Genomic DNA, 25,917 nt, shown 5'->3' with positions numbered 1-25,917 from the left:
TGAGATAGTAGAGGACTCTATTGGGGGACATCAGAGGGCACTTTGTGGGACAGTAGAGGACTCTATTGGGGGACACCAGAGGACACTATGTGAGACAGTAGAGGACTCTATTGGGGGACACCAGAGTACACTATGTGAGATAGTAGAGGACTCTATTGGGGGACATCAGAGGACACTTTGTGGGACAGTAGAGGACTCTATTGGGGGACACCAGAGGACACTTTGTGAGACAGTAGAGGACTCTATTGGGGGACACCAGAGTACACTATGTGAGATAGTAGAGGACTCTATTGGGGGACACCAGAGTACACTATGTGAGATAGTAAAGGACTCTATTGGGGGACACCAGAGGACACTTTGTGAGACAGTACAATACCTGCTGTATCTGCTGCTGCAGCTGTAGTTTCTGGGTGTAGTCCAGGTGCAGGACTTGGGGGATGCGGCTCTGCAGCACCAAGACGGGACTGACGGCGTCCTGTTGTGGGCCGGGCGTGTCCTTCTGGGTCACGTTGTCACGATGATGGTTGGTCGTGTCCTGCAGGGCTCTCTTCTGCTGCAGAGCTTCGTACTGTCTCCTGACTGTTCGCCGTCGCTCCGTCAACATGTCGGCTAACGGAGCCTCAAAACTACGGAGAGCAAAAAGGGACAAAACAGCCGTCGCACAGGAAGCACTCGGTAAAAACGTACGACGTGTGAAGACAGACACGGGATGTCTCCTCTCAGCTGGATTCTTCTTCGTGGGTTCTGTGTGAAGAAGAAGCAGCAGCAGAGGACGTTTCTCTTCCTCCTTACCCAAGCAGTCACAGCACTTCTCTGCTGCACCGTCCCAAAAGGAGGATTTATGTCACGGTGTGGATGTGCTTGTGTACATGATGAGGTTGGACCGGTGTCAAAACTTTAAAACCAGGACTGGACCGGTGTTTTATCACTAGGCGTCACTCTGAATCAGCAGCGTCATGAGACTGAGGGCCTTTCTCAAACCCCTTCACTCTCTAAACCCTCCACTCAGTGAGAGCTTCCACATGGAGAGTCCACCGTATAGTGTATGTGAACTGATGTTTTTGAAGCATCTAGTTCATTGTTTTGTCCGTCGCCATCTTGTTTTTTATGAACCAGTGGACAGGAAGTGACCATATCTGGACTGAGGAGGAGTGACGTAGAGACGCCGTATACGTCTCTGGTAGAGACCTGTCAATCACCGTGTAGCCCCGCCCTAAAGCATCCCCTGCTTTATGGTCTGTTTGACTCTAAATGGACCATAATGTACTAAATGAACATCATGCTGTATTGAAGAAGACTTGAAACTAGAGATTGAGACCATAAACTCATGTTTACAATGTTTACTGAGGTAATAAATCAAGAGAGAAGTAGAGTCATTTTCTCATAGACTTCTATACAACCAGAGGAGTCGCCCCCTGGTGGACACTAGAGAGAATGCAGCAACAGAATGTGTTGTATATTTTACAGGGAAAACCTTCTATATATATATATGTATATATATATATATATATATATATATATATACACATATAGAAAAAATAAAATAATAAAATAGAAAAAATAAATAATAATACATTTCTTTCTCAAATTCTATTCATTAGTGTTGTTGACTCTAAATATTCCAGAAAAAGTTTCCAACATTTGTCACTAAAGCTTTCCTCTCTAATCTCTCTTAGACCTTTTTTCAAAACTTCTCTCTCTGACTCGTACCTCTGACAGGACAATAAAACATGGTCCACGGTTTCTCCTTCTCCACAAAATTTACACTTTCCATTATTATGCTTTCTAATAACAGAGGGAACTGTTCAGACCAGTATGGCCGTTCCTTAGTCTCGTCATAATCGCCTCCTCTTTTCTAGTTTGTCCACTAGATCCTGCTCCCAACCAATGGTTCCTCTTTAAACACATATCTTCCTTTACTCCCTTTATTACATTTGTTCTGACATATCTTTTTGATTTGTCCCTTAATCACCACTTTAGCTTCTGACTTACTTATATTTACATTAACGTTATTTCTCCCACTCTTCAAAGCCCTTTTTGCTGCTTTATCCGCCTTCTCATTGCCATCGACTCCAACATGGACCCACACTAAATGAACCGCTATCCGCATTTGATGGATTCTTAAAAATGATTGTAGTATTTCAAACAGTAAATCCTCTCTGCTTCTGGAGTGGCAACATGTCAAACTCGTTAGCACTGCACATGAGTCTGATGCAATCACCTCTCTCTGGCCTGACCTCCTCTACCCACTGTAACACAATAACTCTATGGCCATCATCTCACATGTAAACACAGACACATCATCACTGAGTCTCTTCCCACACTCATAATGGAATTCTGGGATCACTGCTGCTGCTGCTGTTCTACCAGTTTTAGGGTCTTTAGATCCATAAATCTGTATTTAATTGTGGTAACTGATGTATGACTTGAAGATCTTACAGTTTCCCCCACGTTCATCTCTCATCAGTTCAAGGAGGTCAAGATCTATTCCAGGCTGTGGCAGTAACCAAAGAGGAACAGCTGGACCACAGCTGGAGAATAACTCCTATAACCTAATTCACAGCCTTCTTCTGAACAACCCAACCAGAGCTCTGTGTTGGCCTGTTGTCATGTTCCCAGCATGGCTCAATTGCACTTATTGTTGGATGGTTGTTATGTCCTTAAACATGTAAACTGACCCAATATGTCATCATGATCTGTATTCTTCTCAACTCCAACGGCATTTCCCCCATTTCTACCTGCAATGCCGGCACAGATGTTGTTTTAAAGACCCCACTACATATTCTTGACACTTGTATTACATCCAGTTTTCCCAACAAGGTTTTAGACGTCGACCTATATGCCACACAGCCATAGTCTAGAACTGATCTTGGGCGACTGTGGCTAAGTGGAGCGCAGGGCCGTCCTTCAATCAGAGGAGCGGCGGTTCGATCCCCGGCTCCGCTAGGAGCATGTCGATGTGTCCTTGAGCAAGACACTTAACACTAAATTGCTGGTCTTTAAGTTTGGATGTCTTTTCATATATTTAACTATGTTATTATTATAATTGAGGATATAAGATCGGGCATATTTTAGTTCTTGGATGTCATATTTATTTAAACATTTCTATAAATAAATATATGTGAAGATAGCGTCATTTCTAAATCATACAACCGTAAATTTAAGAAATTTAAAAACTGAACCAACTGTCCAAACATCACAGCTACATAAACAGGCTCCACACGGAGGAGAAGCAACGCTGCAAGTTTCCATCAGTGACAATTGTGCTTTTCTTTTAATATGTTTTGTGATGCTTCACAATCATTAATCGATGGACACATTCAGTGCTCTGACTGAGAACATGTTGACATCAAGTAGGATGTCGGCTTTCTCAATACATATCTTTATTTACAGATGCTAAATAAATAACCTTATATATTATTGTTATTGCACAAAATGAGACTAATAGCCAACAATCTAGCGTTAAGTATTACAATTAGACAGAAAATTAGGATTTACATTTTTTATACTATATTTATCCTGTTAATTAAGGATAAATTTGTCTCTGCATTTGACCCATCCCTATATATGGGGAGCAGTGGGCTGTTTGACAGGTCAAAGGCCAAGGCTTGAACAGCCGATCCTTGTGGTCACCAGCCAACCCTCTTAACCCAGTGAGCCACGGTCGCCCACCTTTTCCACTAAAGAAAATCTAAGAGCCAATCAGCTCTTTGATCTGAAGACAGCAAGAAGTTTCCCATCATGCCCTGGGGTCATGCAGTCAGTGGAGAGCAACTGCAGCGCCTGGCTCTAAAATCTGCGGCCGCCTCGCTCACGTGAGATCAACGTTACGCACGTTTTCATGACGTCAGAGCAAGTCGGACGCAAATCTACCCAGCATGCATTGTGCACCGATCGCCGGTGATTGAAACTGTGCACGCCTGGCTTATGTCGAACGAGCCTATTGTATGCAATATATTTTTTATATATATTTTATATTATCATAGTACTTTGTTTCTGTTCTATATCTCTGTTTCTTGTTTATGCACCAAAGCAAATTCTCCATAACGAGGCCTATTTGATGGTGAATCTACCACCTTCCTGTTACTTGTGTAGCTTACTGTTAGTCCTATGTTTAACAGTTCCTTCTTCACATGAAACGTTATGACACTTCCTGTTTCCACCAGAGAGAGGGAAGTTTCATGCAGCTATGAGAGTTCAGTCCGTCACATAGTGGGGAGGGTCTGGTTTGAGAAAGACCCTGAGACTCCAGTCCACTTGGTGGCAGTAATGCACCTCGAAGCCAATAAACACTAAATAAGAAGTCTAAGTCTATTAAGTTTATAAACAAACTTAATATCATACTAATCATGTTGTCATATTGATTTTTATTAACGCAACACAAGCTGGATTTAGTGCCGTGACGCCGTCGGTCCAGGCTGCTGATGTAAGCTACTTTTTAATTAGCCAGAAACCGTCATGATGATGAATGCTGGTTCAGCAGACCAGACCAGACCAGATCAGACCAGCAAAACCAGATATCAACAGAACTGTGATGATGTGTTTGTGTAGTTGTATGACCTCCCATCATGCATCAGGACTCTTACCGTAAAGCCTGGGGGATGTTGAATTTGGGTCCAGTCTGTGATGGCACCTCCTCCTCAGCTGCCACATCCTCCTCCTGCTCCTCCTCCTCCTCAGCTGCCACATCCTCCTCCTGCTCCTCTTCCTGCTCCTCTTCCTGCTCCTCCTCCTCCTCCTCCTCAGCTGCCACCTCCTCCTCCTCCTGGAGCTGTACATATAACTGACGTCAGTGTCACCGTAAACGGCCTTGTTGAACTAAAACCAGACTCCTTGTTTGAGTTTAAACTAAGCAGGAGAAATGTAACAGATATTTGAAGGAAACAGTTTCTGTGTTTGAGAGGAAACATGAAAATGACTTGTTTATAAATAATTATAAACCCTAACAATTGTGTGACAATGACGTTTGAATCAATACTGAAGAACACCACCAAGTGTAAAAAGAACTCGCAAAGAAACAGGAGAAATTTTCAGCTTCTCTCTTTCACTCAAACGTTGTTCTGAAACTTCTCTTCAGTCCTTCAGTCCTTCAGTCACGAAACATCACGAGGCCCCGACTCGTCCCAAAGTCCCGACTCTTAACTAAGTCCCGACTTGTTCTTAGATCCCGACTCTTAACTAAGTCCCGACTTGTTCTTAGATCCCGACTCTTAACTAAGTCCCGACTTGTTCTTAGATCCCGACTCTTAACTAAGTCCCGACTTGTTCTTAGATCCCGACTCTTAACTAAGTCCCGACTTGTTCTTAGATCCCGACTCTTAACTAAGTCCCGACTTGTTCTTAGATCCCGACTCTTAACTAAGTCCCGACTTGTTCTTAGATCCCGACTCTTAACTAGGTCCTGACTTGTTCTTAGATCCCGACTCTTAACTAAGTCCAGACTTGTTCTTAGATCCCGACTCTTAACTAAGTCCGGACTTGTTCTTAGGTCCCGACTCTTAACTAAGTCCGGACTTGTTCTTAGATCTTGACTCTTAACTAAGTCCAGACTTGTTCTTAGATCCCGACTCTTAACTAAGTCCGGACTTGTTCTTAGATCTTGACTCTTAACTAGGTCCTGACTTGTTCTTAGGTCCCGACTCTTAACTAAGTCCAGACTTGTTCTTAGATCCCGACTCTTAACTAAGTCCGGACTTGTTCTTAGATCCCGACTCTTAACTAAGTCCGGACTTGTTCTTAGATCCCGACTTTTAACTAAGTCCTGACTTGTTCTTAGATCCCGACTCTTAACTAAGTCCGGACTTGTTCTTAGATCCCGACTCTTAACTAAGTCCCGACTTGTTCTTAGATCCCGACTCTTAACTAAGTCCCGACTTGTTCTTAGATCCCGACTCTTAACTAAGTCCCGACTTGTTCTTAGATCCCGACTCTTAACTAAGTCCCGACTTGTTCTTAGATCCCGACTCTTAACTAAGTCCCGACTTGTTCTTAGATCCCGACTCTTAACTAAGTCCCGACTTGTTCTTAGATCCCGACTCTTAACTAGGTCCTGACTTGTTCTTAGATCCCGACTCTTAACTAAGTCCAGACTTGTTCTTAGATCCCGACTCTTAACTAAGTCCGGACTTGTTCTTAGGTCCCGACTCTTAACTAAGTCCGGACTTGTTCTTAGATCTTGACTCTTAACTAAGTCCAGACTTGTTCTTAGATCCCGACTCTTAACTAAGTCCGGACTTGTTCTTAGATCTTGACTCTTAACTAGGTCCTGACTTGTTCTTAGGTCCCGACTCTTAACTAAGTCCAGACTTGTTCTTAGATCCCGACTCTTAACTAAGTCCGGACTTGTTCTTAGATCCCGACTCTTAACTAAGTCCGGACTTGTTCTTAGATCCCGACTTTTAACTAAGTCCTGACTTGTTCTTAGATCCCGACTCTTAACTAAGTCCGGACTTGTTCTTAGATCCCGACTCTTAACTAAGTCCGGACTTGTTCTTAGATCCCGACTTTTAACTAAGTCCTGACTTGTTCTTAGATCCCGACTCTTAACTAAGTCCGGACTTGTTCTTAGATCCCGACTCTTAACTAAGTCCGGACTTGTTCTTAGATCCCGACTTTTAACTAAGTCCTGACTTGATCTTAGATCCCGACTCTTAACTACGTTCTGACCTGTCATAAAGACCTGACTCATCACAAAGTCTCGATTCACCACCATGAATCATTAGTAGAAATCATTAGAAACACAAGCTGGTAAAAATCAACTCACTGTATCAAAGAGCTCCTCCAGCAGCTCATTCACTTCCTTCTCTGAAAAAGAAGAAGTGTTAACATAGAGGGGAGGACAAAACAAAACACACACAGGGTCTGTGGACCCTAGACCCAGTCTACGATACATACTGGTGATCTGGACTGCACGGTCTGTTCTGTAGTCCTCCAGATCGGGTTCATCTTGGTCATCCAGGAAGTTGTACTCTGGGTCGTCATCGTCATCAGCTTCCTCTGAGAAAACAAGCAGATTCAATAAAGCCTTCTGAGGCAAATTTGTGATTTTGGGCTAAACAAAAATAAAATAAATTGAATTGAAAAATCAGCTGTCTGCATCTAAACAACAAAGACTGTCTCAGATGTCTTGTTGTCAAAGCTGTAACTGGGAACTTCTTTTAGTTCCAGTATCAGAAACTGTCTCCGGCTGACAGACGAACAACGAGCACACTATGGATACCACCACAGCTGGAAGATCATATAAATAACAGTATTAACAGTTCAGAGACACATGTGAAGGGATGAATCCTGATTCATAATTAAACCTGAGAGTGTACTGAAGCCTCAGTGCTGCACTGTGAATCAAACTCAATGCTTACACTTTTTACACTTAGACCGGAATGTATTTACATCTGACCTTCACTGTCGGGGGCCATGAGGCCCTGCAGCCACTTCGTCCAATGACGGTCCTCCTCCCGCTGGGCGGTACTGTGGCCGTACATGTCAGCAGTGATGTCCGGGGCCAGAAGCGCCGCCTCCAGCTGACCCAGAGGAACGTTAACCAGACGAAGTTTGGAGCGTGTACGGTACGCCAAACAGCTGGAGCCTTCATGACTACCATCATCATCAGCTTTTCTGTCCAGAGGCTGAGAGACAGACAGTAGAGAGAGACAGGTAGTCAATCAGACAGACAGGTGCATAGAGGTGGGCGGATGCTGGGGAGTGGGGGGTGGTTGGGTTACCTGGTTATAGGTGTATGCAGGGCTGCAGTCAAGCTCCTCCTCCACAGCATTCAGTCTCTCCAGGAAGGAAGACTCCGGAGCAGTGAGGAAGTGATGAGGAGCAGAGGTCATCAACTGTTCCCTCAGGCGTTCTGGAGATCTCTATAAAACAGGTCAGAGGTCAGGGTTCCCACAGGGGGTCAGGGTACCTGTAGGAGGTCAGGGGTCGGGTACCTGTAGGAGGTCAGGGGTCAGTTACCTGTAGGAGGTCAGGGTTCGGGGTACCTGCAGGAGGTCAGGGTACCTGTAGGAGGTCAGGGGTCAGTTACCTGTAGGAGGTCAGGGTTCGGGGTACCTGCAGGAGGTCAGGGCTCAGGGTACCTGTAGGAGGTCAGGGGCCGGGTACCTGTAGGAGGTCAGGTACCTGTAGGAGGTCAGCGGTCGGGTACCTGTAGGAGGTCAGGGGTCGGGTACCTGTAGGAGGTCAGGGGTCGGGTACCAGTAGGAGGTCAGGGGTCGGGTACCTGTAGGAGGTTCGGGGTACCTGCAGGAGGTCAGGGGTCAGTTACCTGTAGGAGGTCGGTTACCTGTCGGGGTTCATTAGTCCTCTGATCTGCCAGAAGTTTGGGTTGAGAGCCCTGATGCTTTTTGAGAGGTGAAGCCAAGCTGTCTGCATCACTGAAGAAGGTCTACACACACACACACACACACACACACACACACACACACACACACACACACACACACACACACACACACACACACACACACACACACACACACACACACACACACTACTTAATCTGAACAGTCTGAATGTAAAACAGACACTAAAGGTCAAAGAATGACCCACCTCTTCTGCCGTGTCTTCCTCCTCCTCCTCCTCTTCCTCATCGGGACAATACTCTTCATCTGACGAGTCTTCATCCTCCTCAAGATCAATGTCAACAAACTGAGGAGGCTGCAGGAGAGACAGACAGTCAGAGAGACAGACAGACAGAGAGACAGACAGTCAGAGAGACAGGCAGTCAGAGAGACAGGCAGTCAGAGAGACAGGCAGTCAGAGAGACAGACAGTCAGACAGTCAGAGAGACAGACAGTCAGAGGGACAGGCAGTCAGAGAGACAGGCAGTCAGAGAGACAGGCAGTCAGAGAGACAGACAGTCAGAGGGACAGGCAGTCAGAGGGACAGGCAGTCAGAGAGACAGACAGTCAGAGAGACAGGCAGTCAGAGAGACAGACAGTCAGAAAGACAGGCAGTCAGAGAGACAGGCAGTCAGAGGGACATACAGACACAACAAAATAAGTTATTACTTAATAATATGTATTTTATCTTTGGCCGTAATGTAACCTGAACATTAATGCCAATAAAGTTTATTTGAATTGAACTGACAGACCTTGACCGTGGCTGCGTTCAATGCTGACAGACTCCAGTTCAGTGGCTGTAAGCAGACAGACGGACAGACAGACAGATAAAGGACAACCAGATTAAACAGACTTGGTTTGAAAGTTGAAAGTATCAGAGAGGATTGTGGGAGATTGAGTTCACCTGTCCCTGCTGAACGGCCTGTTTCAGTCTGGATCGAGTCATTTTTGGCTCCTGATGGAAGAAAGAAAACACAGTTTATAGAGAACAGGTAGTGAACAGAGTACCTGAACAGAGTACCTGAACAGGTAGAGAACAGAGTACCTGAACAGAGTACCTGAACAGGTAGTAAACAGAGTACCTGAACAGGTAGTGAACAGAGTACCTGAACAGAGTACCTGAACAGGTAGAGAACAGAGTACCTGAACAGAGTACCTGAACAGGTAGTAAACAGAGTACCTGAACAGGTAGTGAACAGAGTACCTGAACAGAGTACCTGAACAGAGTACCTGAACAGGTAGAGAACAGAGTACCTGAACGGGTAGTGAACAGAGTACCTGAACGGGTAGTGAACAGAGTACCTGAACGGGTAGTGAACAGAGTACCTGAACGGGTAGTGAACAGAGTACCTGAACGGGTAGTGAACAGAGTACCTGAACAGGTAGTAAACAGAGTACCTGAACAGGTAGTAAACAGAGTACCTGAACGGGTAGTGAACAGAGTACCTGAACGGGTAGTGAACAGAGTACCTGAACGGGTAGTGAACAGAGTACCTGAATGGGTAGTGAACAGAGTACCTGAATGGGTAGTGAACAGAGCTGCAGGACAAAGACAACATGGACACTTACAAACATCGGCAGGTTCTGAGTGTCTCTGATGGCAGCTTTCATCATGGCCACCACACGCTCATGGGTTATCACCTCCTGACAGGGGACACACAACATGTGACATGTCACACACAACGTGTGCGTGTGTGTGTGTGTGTATATATGCGTGTGTGTGTGTGTGTGACACTCACGTGCAGGATGGCGCGCACGTTGCTGGACGTCAGGTTGTGTTGTTTGGACTTCCTGTCCAGGTCGATGTCCAGCCGTCCCAGTTCGTCCTCACTGGCCTCGCTGGTGACCGCGTCGACGGGTGGATTCAACCAAACTTTATTCAAACAGGATCCCACGTGTTCGCTTGTCATTGTGATGTCACAGTTTACTACTTCTGTGTCACCTGAGACAGGTGTTCTCTCCTCTTCCTGTCTGTCCTGTCTGGAACTTCCTGTACGAGACATCGGAGACTTCCTGTCTAGTTTGAAGACAACGGTCTCTCCGTCCGTCCTCAAAGATTTAGACTGCAGAGGACAAATGTCCTCTTGGGCTGGACGCCTCCTCTCCATCTGCTGGAAGACACAACCCATCAATACCAAAGTACTACATGTACCTCTGAGATGTACTACAGTATAAAGTACAATATGTCCCTCTGAGATGTAGTACAGTATAAAGTACAATATGTCCCTCTGAGATGTAGTACAGTACAAAGTACAATATGTACCTCTGAGATGTAGTACAGTATAAAGTACTACATGTACCTCTGAGATGTAGTACAGTAAAAAGTACTATATGTACCTCTGAGATGTAGTACAGTAAAAAGTACTATATACCTCTGAGATGTAGTACAGTATAAAGTACTATATATACCTCTGAGATGTAGTACAGTAAAAAGTACTATATATACCTCTGATATGTAGTACAGTATAAAGTACTATATATACCTCTGAGATGTAGTACAGTATAAAGTACTATATATACCTCTGAGATGTAGTACAGTATAAAGTACTATATGTACCTCTGAGATGTAGTACAGTATAAAGTACTATATATACCTCTGAGATGTAGTACAGTAAAAAGTACTATATATACCTCTGAGATGTAGTACAGTATAAAGTACTATTTGTACCTCTGAGATGTAGTACAGTATAAAGTACTATATATACCTCTGAGATGTAGTACAGTATAAAGTACTATATGTACCTCTGAGATGTAGTACAGTATAAAGTACTATATATACCTCTGAGATGTAGTACAGTAAAAAGTACTATATATACCTCTGAGATGTAGTACAGTATAAAGTACTATTTGTACCTCTGAGATGTAGTACAGTATAAAGTACTATATATACCTCTGATATGTAGTACAGTATAAAGTACTATATATACCTCTGAGATGTAGTACAGTATAAAGTACTATATATACCTCTGAGATGTAGTACAGTAAAAAGTACTATTTACGCTCTAACTCTAATTTAGCTTTAATGCTAATGCTATGTTAATGCTACTTAAGAACCATAACAGAGGACACACTCCTCATTTGTCTCTCTGTTGGTACAAACATAACTCAGTCAGCTCAAAGCTTTACAAAGACTTAATAATAATAATAATAATAATAATAGCAGTTAGCAGCTAGCCGTAGCTAAGCTAACACACAACTGAGCATGCGCAATGGCTGTTCTGTGTTTTTCATGTTGGAGGCGCCAAGTTTCAGCCGTAATAATAATAATAGTAACAATAATAATACAGAACCTGAAGCATCGAACAACATAATCTGTTATTTGTAATAAAACTGAAATAATTACCTTGAGACTGCCGTCAGTAGCCATCAGCTACTCCGTCATGTTAGCTGTGTTAGCTGCGTTAGCTCCTGCTAGCTCAGTTAGCCTCTGTTCCGCCAACAACAAATAAGGCTTCCGGCGGGAGTCCTTCAGAATAAAAGCGGAGCGTCTCACTGTGAAAGGTGCACAGCGCCTCCTGCTGTACTATCATCATTATGTAGTTTATATTCTAGATATTATAATGTGTTTAAATAGATCTTCTTTACAATTCACCCATTCACAAATTATATGTTTAAATTATTTATAGATATATATATACATATTATAAATATGTATATATTACTTAATAATTAAAATGATGTATATGTATATAAATATGTGTATACATGTATATTTATAATACATATTATATATATAACTCTTTCTCTCTTCGTCCGCTCCCGTCCTTCCTTCTCTTTCCAAATGTTTTCTCCTTTGTTCCCCACACCAGCTCCTCCAGGGTAATCAGCCCCCTCTCTTCAGCTGGGCAGCAGCCTTGGCCCCGGCTGCCCTGCTGACTATGGGAATTTTAGTCAGTTAACCAGATGCCATGATGGGTTGTAGTCTCTGCTGCAACCACTGAGAGGGGATGTATCTCCCATTGATGACACTCCCTCTCATGACATCACAATGTATATATAATATAATATAATATTCTTCTTCTTGTGATGTTTCTGAGGAGCAAACCTGATTATTAAATCATTATATAAGTTATTATATTACATTATATATATATATAATATATATGAGTATCATGAAGCCCAGAAAACAAACCCTGGACTCTGGTTCATGATTGTGAACTCTTTATGTCAACACGTGTCATCAGAACACGAGAGAGACAACAGTTCACATATCACACTTACCTGAGGGGGAGGGGCGTGGCCTTTTAGAGGCGGGGTTTAGTTTTGAGTGGGCGGGGCGTCAGTCCTCAACAGAATGAGGTCACTGCAGTGCAGTTTCCCTCTGTCTGATAACTCCATGATGGAGGAGAGATGGAGTTCTGCAGAGTCCACCAGTCTACATGAAACCGTCTCATACTGTGTTATAAACACTTTGTTAATGGTTTCTATATTTATCCAAGCTAAAGTGGAGGGCTTAAAAAAAAGAAGCGTTCAATCTCTCAGTTTTTGTTTAATCAGGGTCTTCAGTTTTTAAAAATACATTTTTATTGTAAAGTTAACGCTGAAACACAACAGCAGTATGAAGTTACAACACAGAGGTTAAAATCTCACTTCAGTTTAACACAACAGAACAAGTACAGTCAGATATTACACCGTGTTGTAGATGTTGTTCTGCTGGTTGTTGTGTCTGTGTTGACGTGTCTGTGTTGTTGTGTTGATGTTGTTGTGTCGGTGTTGTTGTGTCTGTATTGTTGTGTCTGTGTTGATGTTGTTGTGTCGGTGTTGTTGTGTCGGTGTTGTTGTGTCGGTGTTGACGTGTCGGTGTTGACGTGTCGGTGTTGTGTCTGTGTTGACGTGTCGGTGTTGATGTGTCGTTGTTGTTGTGTCTGTGTTGACGTGTCTGTGTTATTGTGTCTGTGTTGTTGTGTTGATGTTGTTGTGTCGGTGTTGTTGTGTCTGTGTTGTTGTGTCTGTGTTGATGTTGTTGTGTCTGTGTTGTTGTGTCTGTGTTGATGTTGTTATGTCTGTGTTGTTGTGTCTGTGTTGATGTTATTGTGTCGGTGTTGTTGGCGTCGGTGTTGTTGTGTCTGTGTTGACGTGTCGGTGTTGACGTGTCTGTGTTGTTGTGTCTGTGTTGATGTTGTTGTGTCTGTGTTGTGTCTGTGTTGATGTTGTTGTGTCTGTGTTGTTGTGTCTGTGTTGATGTGTCGGTGTTGACGTGTCTGTGTTGACGTGTCGGTGTTGTTGTGTCGGTGTTGTTGTGTTGATGTTGTTGTGTCGGTGTTGTTGTGTCTGTGTTGTTGTGTCTGTGTTGATGTTGTGTCGGTGTTGTTGCGTCGGTGTTGTTGTGTCTGTGTTGATGTTGTTGTGTTGGTGTTGTTGCGTCGGTGTTGTTGTGTCTGTGTTGACGTGTCTGTGTTGACGTGTCGGTGTTGTTGTGTCGGTGTTGTGTTGATGTTGTTGTGTCGGTGTTGTTGTGTCTGTGTTGATGTTGTTGTGTCTGTGTTGTTGTGTCTGTGTTCACGTGTCAGTGTTTTTGTGTCAGTGGGTGTTGATGCTCTGCTGCTGGCAGCGGGAGATCAACATGGTGACCAGTTTCTGCAGGACCTCGGCCCTCATTTTACTGATCTGAAGAACCTCCTCGTGGTTCACCTTCTCCTCCCGACTGTAGTCCAGAGACACCTGCAGCACCAAAAAAAGGTTTGTCAACGCCGTCACACTGCCACTGTACATCCATCAATAATCATTTTCAATAACTGACCATGTTGGTGATGAGGGACAGACCAAGAACTCTGAGTCCACAGTGCTTTGCCACCGTCACTTCAGGGACTGTACTCATACCTGAGGAGAAGGAGAGAGTGTCACATATTAAAACCTTCACCTTTATTGCAATTTGCTGAACTTTTCTGAGCAAACAGATCTGGCAGTTTAACAGAAAGAATGTTCAATTCCTGAAGCCACGTTGATAAAGATTTATCTGGTTCTACCTCAATATTTACCACCTGATCAAAGCAGGTATGTAAACTGGTTCCAGCAGGTGAGAACAGAGCTCTGCTGGTATATTAACAGTCAGTGTAAACACACCAGGAGACGAGTGTCATGTGACTTCATTAACCATCATGCTTGTTTGTTGAGCTGCAGGGTTTCGCTCTGTCTCGTTAATATTTAACTAGCCGACATATTTAATGAGAACCTGTTGATATTCTGGTTCCTGCTGAAACAAAGGACATGAGATTTTACTATCCACTATCCACTAGCTACTCCCAAGGACGCTTGACTGGTATTATAGAACCTTCTACAGAAACCCTAACTTCTCTTCAAATCTCCTTCTGAACCTAGCTGGACTTCTCAAGGACACATAGACATAGACCCTTTTAAAGGAACCATAGAACCTTCTTAATCCCTTCTAGATACTCCTCAAGGAACCATAAATGATCTCCCTAGATATTCCTTCAGATTAGACTCTTCTAAAGAGCATATAGATCCTCATTACATTACATTATATTGCAGTCATTTAGCAGGCGCTTTTATCCAAAGCGACTTACAATAAGTGTATTCAACATATTCAAGAGAACTGCTAGTCTCCAGAAGTCATAAGTGCATCTCCTTTAAACAAGCATCTAAGAGCATAAACCAGAGCCAATGTACAGAAACAAACAAATACAATAAGTGCAACAAACTAATATGAATACAATAAGTGCAACAAACTAGCGAGGCAGCAGAGCGAAGTGGTCGGGCGGGGGTGTAGGGCTTGACCATGGTCTGGAGATAGGAAGGAGCTGTTCCTTTCACTGCCCTGTAGGCTAGCACCAGAGTCTTACACTGGATGCGAGCTCTTACAGGTAGCCAGTGTAGAGAACGGAGAAGGGAAGTTGTGTGGGAGAACTTGGGGCGATTGAAATCCTCCTCCACAATGTACCCAATGTACCCTATCTCAAGGTACTTTAGAAACTCCTAAAGGACCCTTAGAAACTTCCCACGACCCAAGCCTGCTCTTCACGTTTGCCTAGTGTTGCATAAACCATGGATATCCGTTAAGTAACTCCAGAACCTCCTCCAGAGGCCCCAGAAACTCCTCAAGGATCATTGACGCTGCTAAAAGACGGATAGAACCTACTCCAGAAACCGTATAATGTAATCTAGAACCCATAAGAATTCTACATCTTTCTCAAGGAACTGCAGAACCTTTTCCAGGGCCCCTAGAAACGTCTGAAAAAAGGCACATGTAGATGCCCTATTTGGCTCTTACAAAAATTCCTAGAACCTCCTCACGGATCTCTAGAACCTTATTAAGAACCTCTGGAACTTCCTGAAGGACCCACTGAAACTTCTCCAGAACCTTCAGAACAAGTTACAGGACCCCTAGAAAGTGCTCGCAGACCCACGTTCCTAAACGTAGACGGTAAACTGAAGACCTTTTACAACCAGGAGACCGAATGAGACCCTTCAGGTTTCTACACTACAACTCCCAGAAGCCCCTGCTGCGCTGCTGTCACTGTTTATCAAAGAATAAACACTAAGGTGAATACTCTCTGGATCTGATCTCTGGTCCGATCAACGCTACACCGATCTTCACACTGAGAGCCAATCACTGCTCTCCCTGCCGACGACTCACTAACGAGCTCGTTAAGACTCATTCATTGTTAACAAGCTCACTAAGGGAGGCCAATAACTGAAGACAGCCTGTCTGTCTCTCTTCCTGTCTTACCCACAGAGTCACAGCCCAGGATCAGCAGCATTCTGGCCTCGGCGATGGTTTCGAAGTTGGGTCCGCTCACCATGCAGTAAACTCCCTCTCTGACGAAGTCACTGCAGCCGAGCTCGTTGACCACGTCCAGCGTGATTCGCCTGAGATCCTTCGAGTACGCATCAGACATACAGGGGAACCGGATCCCAAAACTAAAGAACACAGACAGGAAGTCATGACATGAGATTATCCTGTCTGTCGCTTGCTGTCTGTCTCTTTTGTCCCTGAAGACACAGACAGGAAGAGACAGATAGGAAGAGATAGACAAGAAGAGACAGACAGGAAGAGACAGACAGTCCTGTCTGTCCTCCAGGTCTCACCGCTCGTCGTTGGGTCCACATAGCGGATGTTGTCCGGCGAACCCCGGCAGGTTGATGTGGTCTTTGATGATCATGATGTCGCCGACTTTGAAGTCCGGACAGATTCCTCCGGAGGCGTTCGTCACCAGCACAGACTCAACCCCCATGAGCTTAAAGATCCTCACTGGGAACGTCACCTGAGACAGGTAGAGAGACAGACAGGTAGACTGGACTGGTGAACGACAACTTCCAGTTCTTTAAAGTGAAGCCAAAGCTTCATGTGTTAAAGCTGCATTCTCTCTAGTGTCCACCAGGGGGCGACTCCTCTGGTTGTATAGAAGTCTATGAGAAAATGACTCTACTTCTCTCTTGATTTATTACCTCAGTAAACATTGTAAACATGAGTTTATGGTCTCAATCTCTAGTTTCAAGTCTTCTTCAATACAGCATGATGTTCATTTAGTACATTATGGTCCATTTAGAGTCAAACAGACCATAAAGCAGGGGATGCTTTAGGGCGGGGCTACACAGTGATTGACAGGTCTCTACCAGAGACGTATACGGTGTCTCTACGTCACTCCTCCTCAGTCCAGATATGGTCACTTCCTGTTCACTGGTTGTGTCTGTTAACGGTCAAAGAGACAAGAGGACACCGGAAGACACGACGAGGACTCACCTGACAGAGAGAATAACCTTCGTACAGGTGGAAGTGACCCTGCATGAAGACACAGGAAGTGTCCTCAATCGTCCCAAACACCAGACAGCCTTCATGACCCGCCACTGAGGGGGAGACAGAGAGACAGAAAGACAGAGCGACAGATGGACAGAGAGACAGACGGACAGACAGAGACAGAGACAAAGAGAGACAATTAAAAGCAAGATATATATATTATTATTATATATTGAATAAGAACCAATGATGCCACAGAAAGACGAAGAAATAAAGGAAGGAGGAAAGACAAGCTGAAGCCCCACCCCTTCAGCATGCAGTGGGCGGGGCCTACTCACCTGTGCTGAGGGGGAAGTTGGGGATGTCCTGGTACCTGAAGGTCTCTTTGTTAGCGGCCCCGTCAGCTAGCAGACCGAGTCCTGATCCACAGATCACTGCCACCTTAGGACGGTGACTGGTGTGGTTCAGGAGCCACTCAGTGGTCAGTTTGTAGTCCTCAAAGGAGCAGCAGCTGGATCAGAATCAGAACCAGAACCGTTCATTTATATATTAGTATGTTGCACATACAAGGATATTTACCTGGTGGAAGGTTCATAACATTAAACAACACACTGCAAAATACAAGACATGATTTAAAAATAGAAACATGTTGAAAGTTACAAGAAAATATAGAAATATCGTGAATAAACAAACAAATAAGAGTTTATGAAACAAGTATATTATTAAAGTGTCAAGTGTATATTAATAGGGAAAGAAGAAATAATCCTGTGGATGTCAGAGTCAGAGGGGGTCCTGGTCTTTGTTGATGAGCCCAACTGAAGACTGAAGAAACTGTTGATGTGGCCTGAGGTCTTGGTCCTGATGGAGCTCTTGGTCCTGATGGACCTCAGCCTCCTACCAGATGGACAGTTTGTGTCCACGATGAGAGGGGTCGGCTACAATCCTTCTTGTTCGCTTCAGGGTCCTTGAAGTGACTCCCACAGGGAGATAGGGGGAGTCACACAGGGTGATAGGGGGAGTCACACAGGGAGATAGGGGGAGTCACACAGGGTGATAGGGGGAGTCACACAGGGAGATAGGGGGAGTCACACAGGGACATAGGGGGAGTCACACAGGGAGATAGGGGGAGTCACACAGGGAGATAGGGGGAGTCACACAGGGAGATAGGGGGAGTCACACAGGGACATAGGGGGAGTCACACAGGGAGATAGGGGGAGTCACACAGGGAGATAGGGGGAGTCACACAGGGACATAGGGGGAGTCACACAGGGAGATAGGGGGAGTCACACAGGGAGATAGGGGGAGTCACACAGGGAGATAGGGGGAGTCACACAGGGACATAGGGGGAGTCACACAAGGAGATAGAGGGAGTCACACAGGGAAATAGAGGGAGTCACACAGGGAGATAGGGGGAGTCACACAGGGAGATAGGGGGAGTCACAAAGGGACATAGGGGGAGTCACACAGGGAGATAGGGGGAGTCACAAAGGGAGATAGGGGGAGTCACACAGGGAGATAGAGGGAGTCACACAGGGTTAAAGGCAGAGCTGAAGTCCACAAACAGGATCCTGGCATAGGTTCCTGAGGAGTCCAGATGCTGGAGGATGAAGTGAAGGGCCATGTTGACTATGTCGTCTACAGACCTGTTGGCTCTGTAGGCAGACTGCAGGGGGTCCAGGAGAGGGTCAGTGAGGGTTTTAAGGTGGGACAGGACCAGGCGTTCAAAAGACTTCATGACCACAGAGGACAGGCTGACGGGCCTGTAGTCATTGAGTCCTGTGATCCTTGGTTTTTTGGGGATGGGGATGATGGTGGAGGCCTTGAAGCAGGCTGGTACGTGGCATGTCTCCAGGGAGGTGTTGAATATGTTCGTGCTACTGAGGGGGAGGAGAGGGGGAGGTAGAGAGTCTTGTTAATAACACCTCTTCCTTTGCTTCATTTTTTACAGTGTAGAAAGATGAATTCACTGTAAAAAGTCTTCTTCTTCTTCTTCTTCTCTGGTTTGAAGACGTAACACTTCGTGACCTTTGAGGTTTGACCTGAGAGCTGAGGATCATTGACAGAGAAACATGAAGAAAAGGAGCGACAGCAGATTCTCCTGAAGGAGTCAAAGAGGAGTTCAGGTTCAAAGATCTAAAGTTGGAGATTACAGCGCTGATAAAAACGGTGGTGTCAGAGTATAAAAGATATTTTATCACATGGAGGTCGACAAGTTTAACAAAGACACAAAAATAAAAAGTTTAATGTAAATAAAACTTATTATGGGATATATTTATGAATGTATGTTTCTATTGAATCTATTTACAATATGTTCATATATTAAAATACAATTAAACAACTCAGTCAAGAAGAACTAGAATCATTATTTTACTATTTATTTTGATCCAGTTTATATAATAATCTAAAATATTAAAATTGTATTTTATTTTATTTTGTTGTCCTCTATTCTTTTTGATTTGATTTTATTCCTTTCTGAACTCTACTGTCTGTCTCTACTGAACTCTACTGTCTGTCTTTACTGAACTCTACTGTCTGTCTCTACTGAACTCTACTGTCTGTCTTTACTGAACTCTACTGTCTGTCTCTACTGAACTCTACTGTCCGTCTCTACTGAACTCTACTGTCTGTCTTTACTGAACTCTACTGTCTGTCTCTACTGAGCTCTACTGTCTGTCTCTTCTGAACTCAACTGTCTGTCTCTACTGAACTCTACTGTCTGTCTCTACTGAACTCTACTGTCTGTCTCTACTGAACTCTACTGTCTGTCTCTACTGAACTCTACTGTCTGTTATTACTGAGCTCTACTGTCTGTCTCTACTGAGCTCTACTGTCAAAAAAAAATAAAGTAAGGGAGGGTCTTACCAGGAGCTCCCTTTGGTGTGCATGGTCCCACCGCAGAAGAAGAAGAAGAAGAAGAAGACGAGCATTCAGACTGTGAGCATGTGCTCTGCTCTGATTGGCTGAATCACAGCCTGTAGAAACACTCGGGGTCATTGACTCTGTGACTGTGACCTCTGAAAACTACTAAAGATATCAAACATCATGTATTAAATATACATAAAAACTACTAAAGATATCAAACATCATATATTAAATATATATAAAAACTACTAAAGATATCAAACATCATATATTAAATATATATAAAAACTATAATCCTAATAATAACTTATTCTAATATATAAATACTCATATTAAAAAAGTTAAAAAAGTGTTTCTCAACGTTTGTGTGTGTAAGAGTGTGTGAGAGTGTGTGAGAGTGTGTGTGTGGCGCCACCTGCTGGCAGCAGGGCAGAACTACTACAAACTCCTGAGATTCCACCAGAACCTTTTTAGGTCTGGTGGAGGACTAGAGATGTCTGATGGAGGACTATAGATGTCTGGTGGAGGACTAGAGAGGTCTGATGGAGGACTATAGATATCTGGTGGAGGACTAGAGAGGTCTGGTGGAGGACTAGAGATGTCTGATGGAGGACTAGATATGTCTGGTGGAGGACTAGAGATGTCTGGTGGAGGACTAGAGAGGTCTGATGGAGGACTAGATATGTCTGGTGGAGGACTAGAGATGTCTGGTGGAGGACTAGAGAGGTCTGATGGAGGACTAGAGAGGGCTGATGGAGGACTAGAGATGTCTGGTGGAGGACTAGAGAGGTCTGGTGGAGGACTAGAGAGGTCTGATGGAGGACTAGAGATGTCTGGTGGAGGACTAGAGAGGTCTGGTGGAGGACTAGAGATGTCTGATGGAGGACTAGAGAGGTCTGGTGGAGGACTAGAGAGGTCTGATGGAGGACTAGAGAGGTCTGGTGGAGGACTAGAGAGGTCTGATGGAGGACTAGAGATGTCTGATGGAGGACTAGAGATGTCTGGTGGAGGACTAGAGAGGTCTGATGGAGGACTAGAGATGTCTGATGGAGGACTAGAGATGTCTGCTGGAGGACTAGAGAGGTCTGGTGGAGGACTAGAGATGTCTGGTGGAGGAATAGAGAGGTCTGATGGAGGACTAGAGATGTCTGGTGGAGGACTAGAGAGGTCTGGTGGAGGAATAGAGAGGTCTGATGGAGGACTAGATATGTCTGGTGGAGGACTAGAGAGGTCTGGTGTAGGACTAGATATGTCTGGTGGAGGACTATAGATGTCTGGTGGAGGACTAGAGATGTCTGATGGAGGACTAGAGATGTCTGGTGGAGGACTAGAGAGGTCTGGTGGAGGACTAGATATGTCTGGTGGAGGACTAGAGAGGTCTGGTGTAGGACTAGAGATGTCTGGTGGAGGACTAGATAGGTCTGGTGGAGGACTAGAGAGGTTAGAGATGTCTGGTGGAGGACTAGAGATCTCTGATGGAGGACTAGAGAGGTCTGGTGGAGGACTAGAGAGGTCTGATGGAGGACTAGATATGTCTGGTGTAGGACTAGAGATGTCTGGTGGAGGACTAGAGAGGTCTGATGGAGGACTAGAGAGGTCTGATGGAGGACTAGATATGTCTGGTGGAGGACTAGAGAGATCTGGTGGAGGACTAGAGAGGTCTGATGGAGGACTAGAGAGGTCTGGTGGAGGACTAGAGAGGTCTGATGGAGGACTAGAAAGGGCTGATGGAGGACTAGAGATGTCTGGTGGAGGACTAGAGAGGTCTGGTGGAGGACTAGAGAGGTCTGATGGAGGACTAGAGATGTCTGGTGGAGGACTAGAGAGGTCTGATGGAGGACTAGAAAGGGCTGATGGAGGACTAGAGATGTCTGGTGGAGGACTAGAGAGGTCTGGTGGAGGACTAGAGAGGTCTGATGGAGGACTAGAGATGTCTGGTGGAGGACTAGAGAGGTCTGATGGAGGACTAGAGATGTCTGATGGAGGACTAGAGAGGTCTGGTGGAGGACTAGAGAGGTCTGATGGAGGACTAGAGATGTCTGATGGAGGACTAGATATGTCTGGTGGAGGACTAGAGAGGTCTGATGGAGGACTAGAGATGTCGGATGGAGGACTAGAGAGGTCTGATGGAGGACTAGATATGTCTGGTGGAGGACTAGAGAGGTCTGATGGAGGACTAGAGAGGTCTGATGGAGGACTAGAGATGTCTGATGGAGGACTAGAGAGGTCTGGTGGAGGACTAGAGAGGTCTGATGGAGGACTAGAGATGTCTGGTGGAGGACTAGAGAGGTCTGATGGAGGACTAGAGATGTCTGATGGAGGACTAGAGATGTCTGGTGGAGGACTAGAGAGGTCTGATGGAGGACTAGAGATGTCTGATGGAGGACTAGAGAGGGCTGATGGAGGACTAGAGATGTCTGCTGGAGGACTAGAGAGGTCTGGTGGAGGACTAGAGAGGTCTGATGGAGGACTAGAGATGTCTGGTGGAGGAATAGAGAGGTCTGATGGAGGACTAGAGATGTCTGGTGGAGGACTAGAGAGGTCTGGTGGAGGACTAGAGAGGTCTGATGGAGGACTAGAGAGGTCTGGTGGAGGACTAGAGATGTCTGGTGGAGGACTAGAGAGGTCTGGTGTAGGACTAGAGATGTCTGGTGGAGGACTAGAGAGGTCTGATGGAGGAGTAGAGATGTCTGGTTGAGGACTAGATATGTCTGGTGGAGGACTAGAGAGGTCTGGTGTAGGACTAGATATGTCTGGTGGAGGACTATAGAAGTTTGGTGGAGGACTAGAGATGTCTGATGGAGGACTAGAGATGTCTGGTGGAGGACTAGAGAGGTCTGGTGGAGGACTAGATATGTCTGGTGGAGGACTAGAGAGGTCTGGTGTAGGACTAGAGATGTCTGGTGGAGGACTAGATAGGTCTGGTGGAGGACTAGAGAGGTTAGAGATGTCTGGTGGAGGACTAGAGATGTCTGATGGAGGACTAGAGAGGTCTGGTGGAGGACTAGATATGTCTGGTGGAGGACTAGAGAGGTCTGGTGTAGGACTAGAGATGTCTGGTGGAGGACTAGATAGGTCTGGTGGAGGACTAGAGAGGTTAGAGATGTCTGGTGGAGGACTAGAGATGTCTGATGGAGGACTAGAGAGGTCTGGTGGAGGACTAGAGAGGTCTGATGGAGGACTAGAGAGGTCTGATGGAGGAGTAGAGATGTCTGGTGGAGGACTAGATATGTCTGGTGGAGGACTAGAGAGGTCTGGTGTAGGACTAGATATGTCTGGTGGAGGACTATAGATGTCTGGTGGAGGACTAGAGATGTCTGATGGAGGACTAGAGATGTCTGGTGGAGGACTAGAGAGGTCTGGTGGAGGACTAGATATGTCTGGTGGAGGACTAGAGAGGTCTGGTGTAGGACTAGAGATGTCTGGTGGAGGACTAGATAGGTCTGGTGGAGGACTAGAGAGGTTAGAGATGTCTGGTGGAGGACTAGAGATCTCTGATGGAGGACTAGAGAGGTCTGGTGGAGGACTAGAGAGGTCTGATGGAGGACTAGATATGTCTGGTGTAGGACTAGAGATGTCTGGTGGAGGACTAGAGAGGTCTGATGGAGGACTAGAGAGGTCTGATGGAGGACTAGATATGTCTGGTGGAGGACTAGAGAGATCTGGTGGAGGACTAGAGAGGTCTGATGGAGGACTAGAGAGGTCTGGTGGAGGACTAGAGAGGTCTGATGGAGGACTAGAAAGGGCTGATGGAGGACTAGAGATGTCTGGTGGAGGACTAGAGAGGTCTGGTGGAGGACTAGAGAGGTCTGATGGAGGACTAGAGATGTCGGATGGAGGACTAGAGAGGTCTGATGGAGGACTAGATATGTCTGGTGGAGGACTAGAGAGGTCTGATGGAGGACTAGAGAGGTCTGATGGAGGACTAGAGATGTCTGATGGAGGACTAGAGAGGTCTGGTGGAGGACTAGAGAGGTCTGATGGAGGACTAGAAAGGGCTGATGGAGGACTAGAGATGTCTGGTGGAGGACTAGAGAGGTCTGGTGGAGGACTAGAGAGGTCTGATGGAGGACTAGAGATGTCTGGTGGAGGACTAGAGAGGTCTGATGGAGGACTAGAGATGTCTGATGGAGGACTAGAGAGGTCTGGTGGAGGACTAGAGAGGTCTGATGGAGGACTAGAGATGTCTGATGGAGGACTAGATATGTCTGGTGGAGGACTAGAGAGGTCTGATGGAGGACTAGAGATGTCGGATGGAGGACTAGAGAGGTCTGATGGAGGACTAGATATGTCTGGTGGAGGACTAGAGAGGTCTGATGGAGGACTAGAGAGGTCTGATGGAGGACTAGAGATGTCTGATGGAGGACTAGAGAGGTCTGGTGGAGGACTAGAGAGGTCTGATGGAGGACTAGAGATGTCTGATGGAGGACTAGAGAGGGCTGATGGAGGACTAGAGATGTCTGCTGGAGGACTAGAGAGGTCTGGTGGAGGACTAGAGAGGGCTGATGGAGGACTAGAGATGTCTGGTGGAGGAATAGAGAGGTCTGATGGAGGACTAGAGATGTCTGGTGGAGGACTAGAGAGGTCTGGTGGAGGACTAGAGAGGTCTGATGGAGGACTAGAGAGGTCTGGTGGAGGACTAGAGATGTCTGGTGGAGGACTAGAGAGGTCTGGTGTAGGACTAGAGATGTCTGGTGGAGGACTAGAGAGGTCTGATGGAGGAGTAGAGATGTCTGGTTGAGGACTAGATATGTCTGGTGGAGGACTAGAGAGGTCTGGTGTAGGACTAGATATGTCTGGTGGAGGACTATAGAAGTCTGGTGGAGGACTAGAGATGTCTGATGGAGGACTAGAGATGTCTGGTGGAGGACTAGAGAGGTCTGGTGGAGGACTAGATATGTCTGGTGGAGGACTAGAGAGGTCTGGTGTAGGACTAGAGATGTCTGGTGGAGGACTAGATAGGTCTGGTGGAGGACTAGAGAGGTTAGAGATGTCTGGTGGAGGACTAGAGATGTCTGATGGAGGACTAGAGAGGTCTGGTGGAGGACTAGATATGTCTGGTGGAGGACTAGAGAGGTCTGGTGTAGGACTAGAGATGTCTGGTGGAGGACTAGATAGGTCTGGTGGAGGACTAGAGAGGTTAGAGATGTCTGGTGGAGGACTAGAGATGTCTGATGGAGGACTAGAGAGGTCTGGTGGAGGACTAGAGAGGTCTGATGGAGGACTAGAGAGGTCTGATGGAGGACTAGATATGTCTGGTGGAGGACTAGAGAGATCTGGTGGTGGACTAGAGAGGTCTGATGGAGGACTAGAGAGGTCTGGTGGAGGACTAGAGAGGTCTGATGGAGGACTAGAAAGGGCTGATGGAGGACTAGAGATGTCTGGTGGAGGACTAGAGAGGTCTGGTGGAGGACTAGAGAGGTCTGATGGAGGACTAGAGATGTCTGGTGGAGGACTAGAGAGGTCTGATGGAGGACTAGAGATGTCTGATGGAGGACTAGAGAGGTCTGGTGGAGGACTAGAGAGGTCTGATGGAGGACTACAGATGTCTGGTGGAGGACTAGAGAGGTCTGATGGAGGACTAGAGATGTCGGATGGAGGACTAGAGAGGTCTGGTGGAGGACTAGAGAGGTCTGATGGAGGACTAGAGAGGTCTGATGGAGGACTAGAGAGGGCTGATGGAGGACTAGAGATGTCTGATGGAGGACTAGAGAGGTCTGGTGGAGGACTAGAGAGGTCTGATGGAGGACTAGAGATGTCTGGTGGAGGACTAGAGAGGTCTGATGGAGGACTAGAGATGTCTGATGGAGGACTAGAGATGTCTGGTGGAGGACTAGAGAGGTCTGATGGAGGACTAGAGATGTCTGATGGAGGACTAGAGAGGGCTGATGGAGGACTAGAGATGTCTGCTGGAGGACTAGAGAGGTCTGGTGGAGGACTAGAGAGGTCTGATGGAGGACTAGAGAGGTCTGGTGGAGGAGTAGAGAGGTCTGGTGGAGGACTAGAGATGTCTGG

The 25,917-nt window shown here is 45.7% G+C and overlaps 2 protein-coding genes across 17 annotated transcripts in view; both read right to left on the bottom strand.

Moving 5' to 3' along the window:
- The window catches only part of gon4lb (gon-4 like b), a 49,107-nt gene extending 37,300 nt beyond the window's left edge, over nt 1-11,807 (bottom strand). For 11 of the 16 annotated variants that reach the window (XR_012947669.1, XR_012947668.1, XM_076078411.1 and 8 more), the window contains exons 1-13: nt 11,689-11,795; nt 10,085-10,456; nt 9,915-9,989; nt 9,250-9,300; nt 9,098-9,142; nt 8,554-8,661; nt 8,288-8,389; nt 7,722-7,862; nt 7,397-7,625; nt 6,895-6,996; nt 6,764-6,804; nt 4,587-4,783; nt 377-626 (exon numbers count right to left, since the gene is read on the bottom strand). Coding sequence is in view for 14 of the 16 variants with exons in the window: in XM_076078411.1 (XP_075934526.1) it covers nt 377-626; nt 4,587-4,783; nt 6,764-6,804; nt 6,895-6,996; nt 7,397-7,625; nt 7,722-7,862; nt 8,288-8,389; nt 8,554-8,661; nt 9,098-9,142; nt 9,250-9,300; nt 9,915-9,989; nt 10,085-10,456; nt 11,689-11,712 (1,737 nt within the window). In the remaining 2 variants the exon portion in view is untranslated. Of the gene's footprint in view, nt 1-376; nt 745-4,586; nt 4,784-6,763; nt 6,805-6,894; nt 6,997-7,396; nt 7,626-7,721; nt 7,863-7,959; nt 8,260-8,287; nt 8,390-8,553; nt 8,662-9,097; nt 9,143-9,249; nt 9,301-9,914; nt 9,990-10,084; nt 10,457-11,688 lie in introns of those variants that run through there. The other 5 variants (XM_076078406.1, XM_076078407.1, XM_076078415.1 and 2 more) reach the window with 5 other exon arrangements.
- Nucleotides 11,808-13,865: 2,058 nt separating this feature from the next.
- On the bottom strand, nt 13,866-19,925 carry pnp4b (purine nucleoside phosphorylase 4b). Its single transcript, XM_076078462.1, has 7 exons — nt 19,903-19,925; nt 17,379-17,551; nt 17,047-17,150; nt 16,392-16,567; nt 16,033-16,223; nt 14,086-14,165; nt 13,866-14,006 (listed from the first exon to the last, which is right to left on the bottom strand). The coding sequence occupies exons 1-7, from the start codon at nt 19,923-19,925 to the stop codon at nt 13,866-13,868; spliced, it is 888 nt and encodes a 295-aa protein (XP_075934577.1).
- Between the last annotated feature and the right edge of the window lie 5,992 nt (nt 19,926-25,917).

The sequence above is a fragment of the Anarhichas minor genome, unplaced genomic scaffold (assembly GCF_050575085.1).
Source record: "Anarhichas minor isolate MPS153535 unplaced genomic scaffold, ASM5057508v1 ptg000066l, whole genome shotgun sequence".
NCBI classification, from domain to species: Eukaryota; Metazoa; Chordata; class Actinopteri; order Perciformes; family Anarhichadidae; genus Anarhichas; species Anarhichas minor.
Note: the sequence above shows the minus strand (reverse complement) of the source record. Positions and strands in the feature narration are given on the sequence as shown.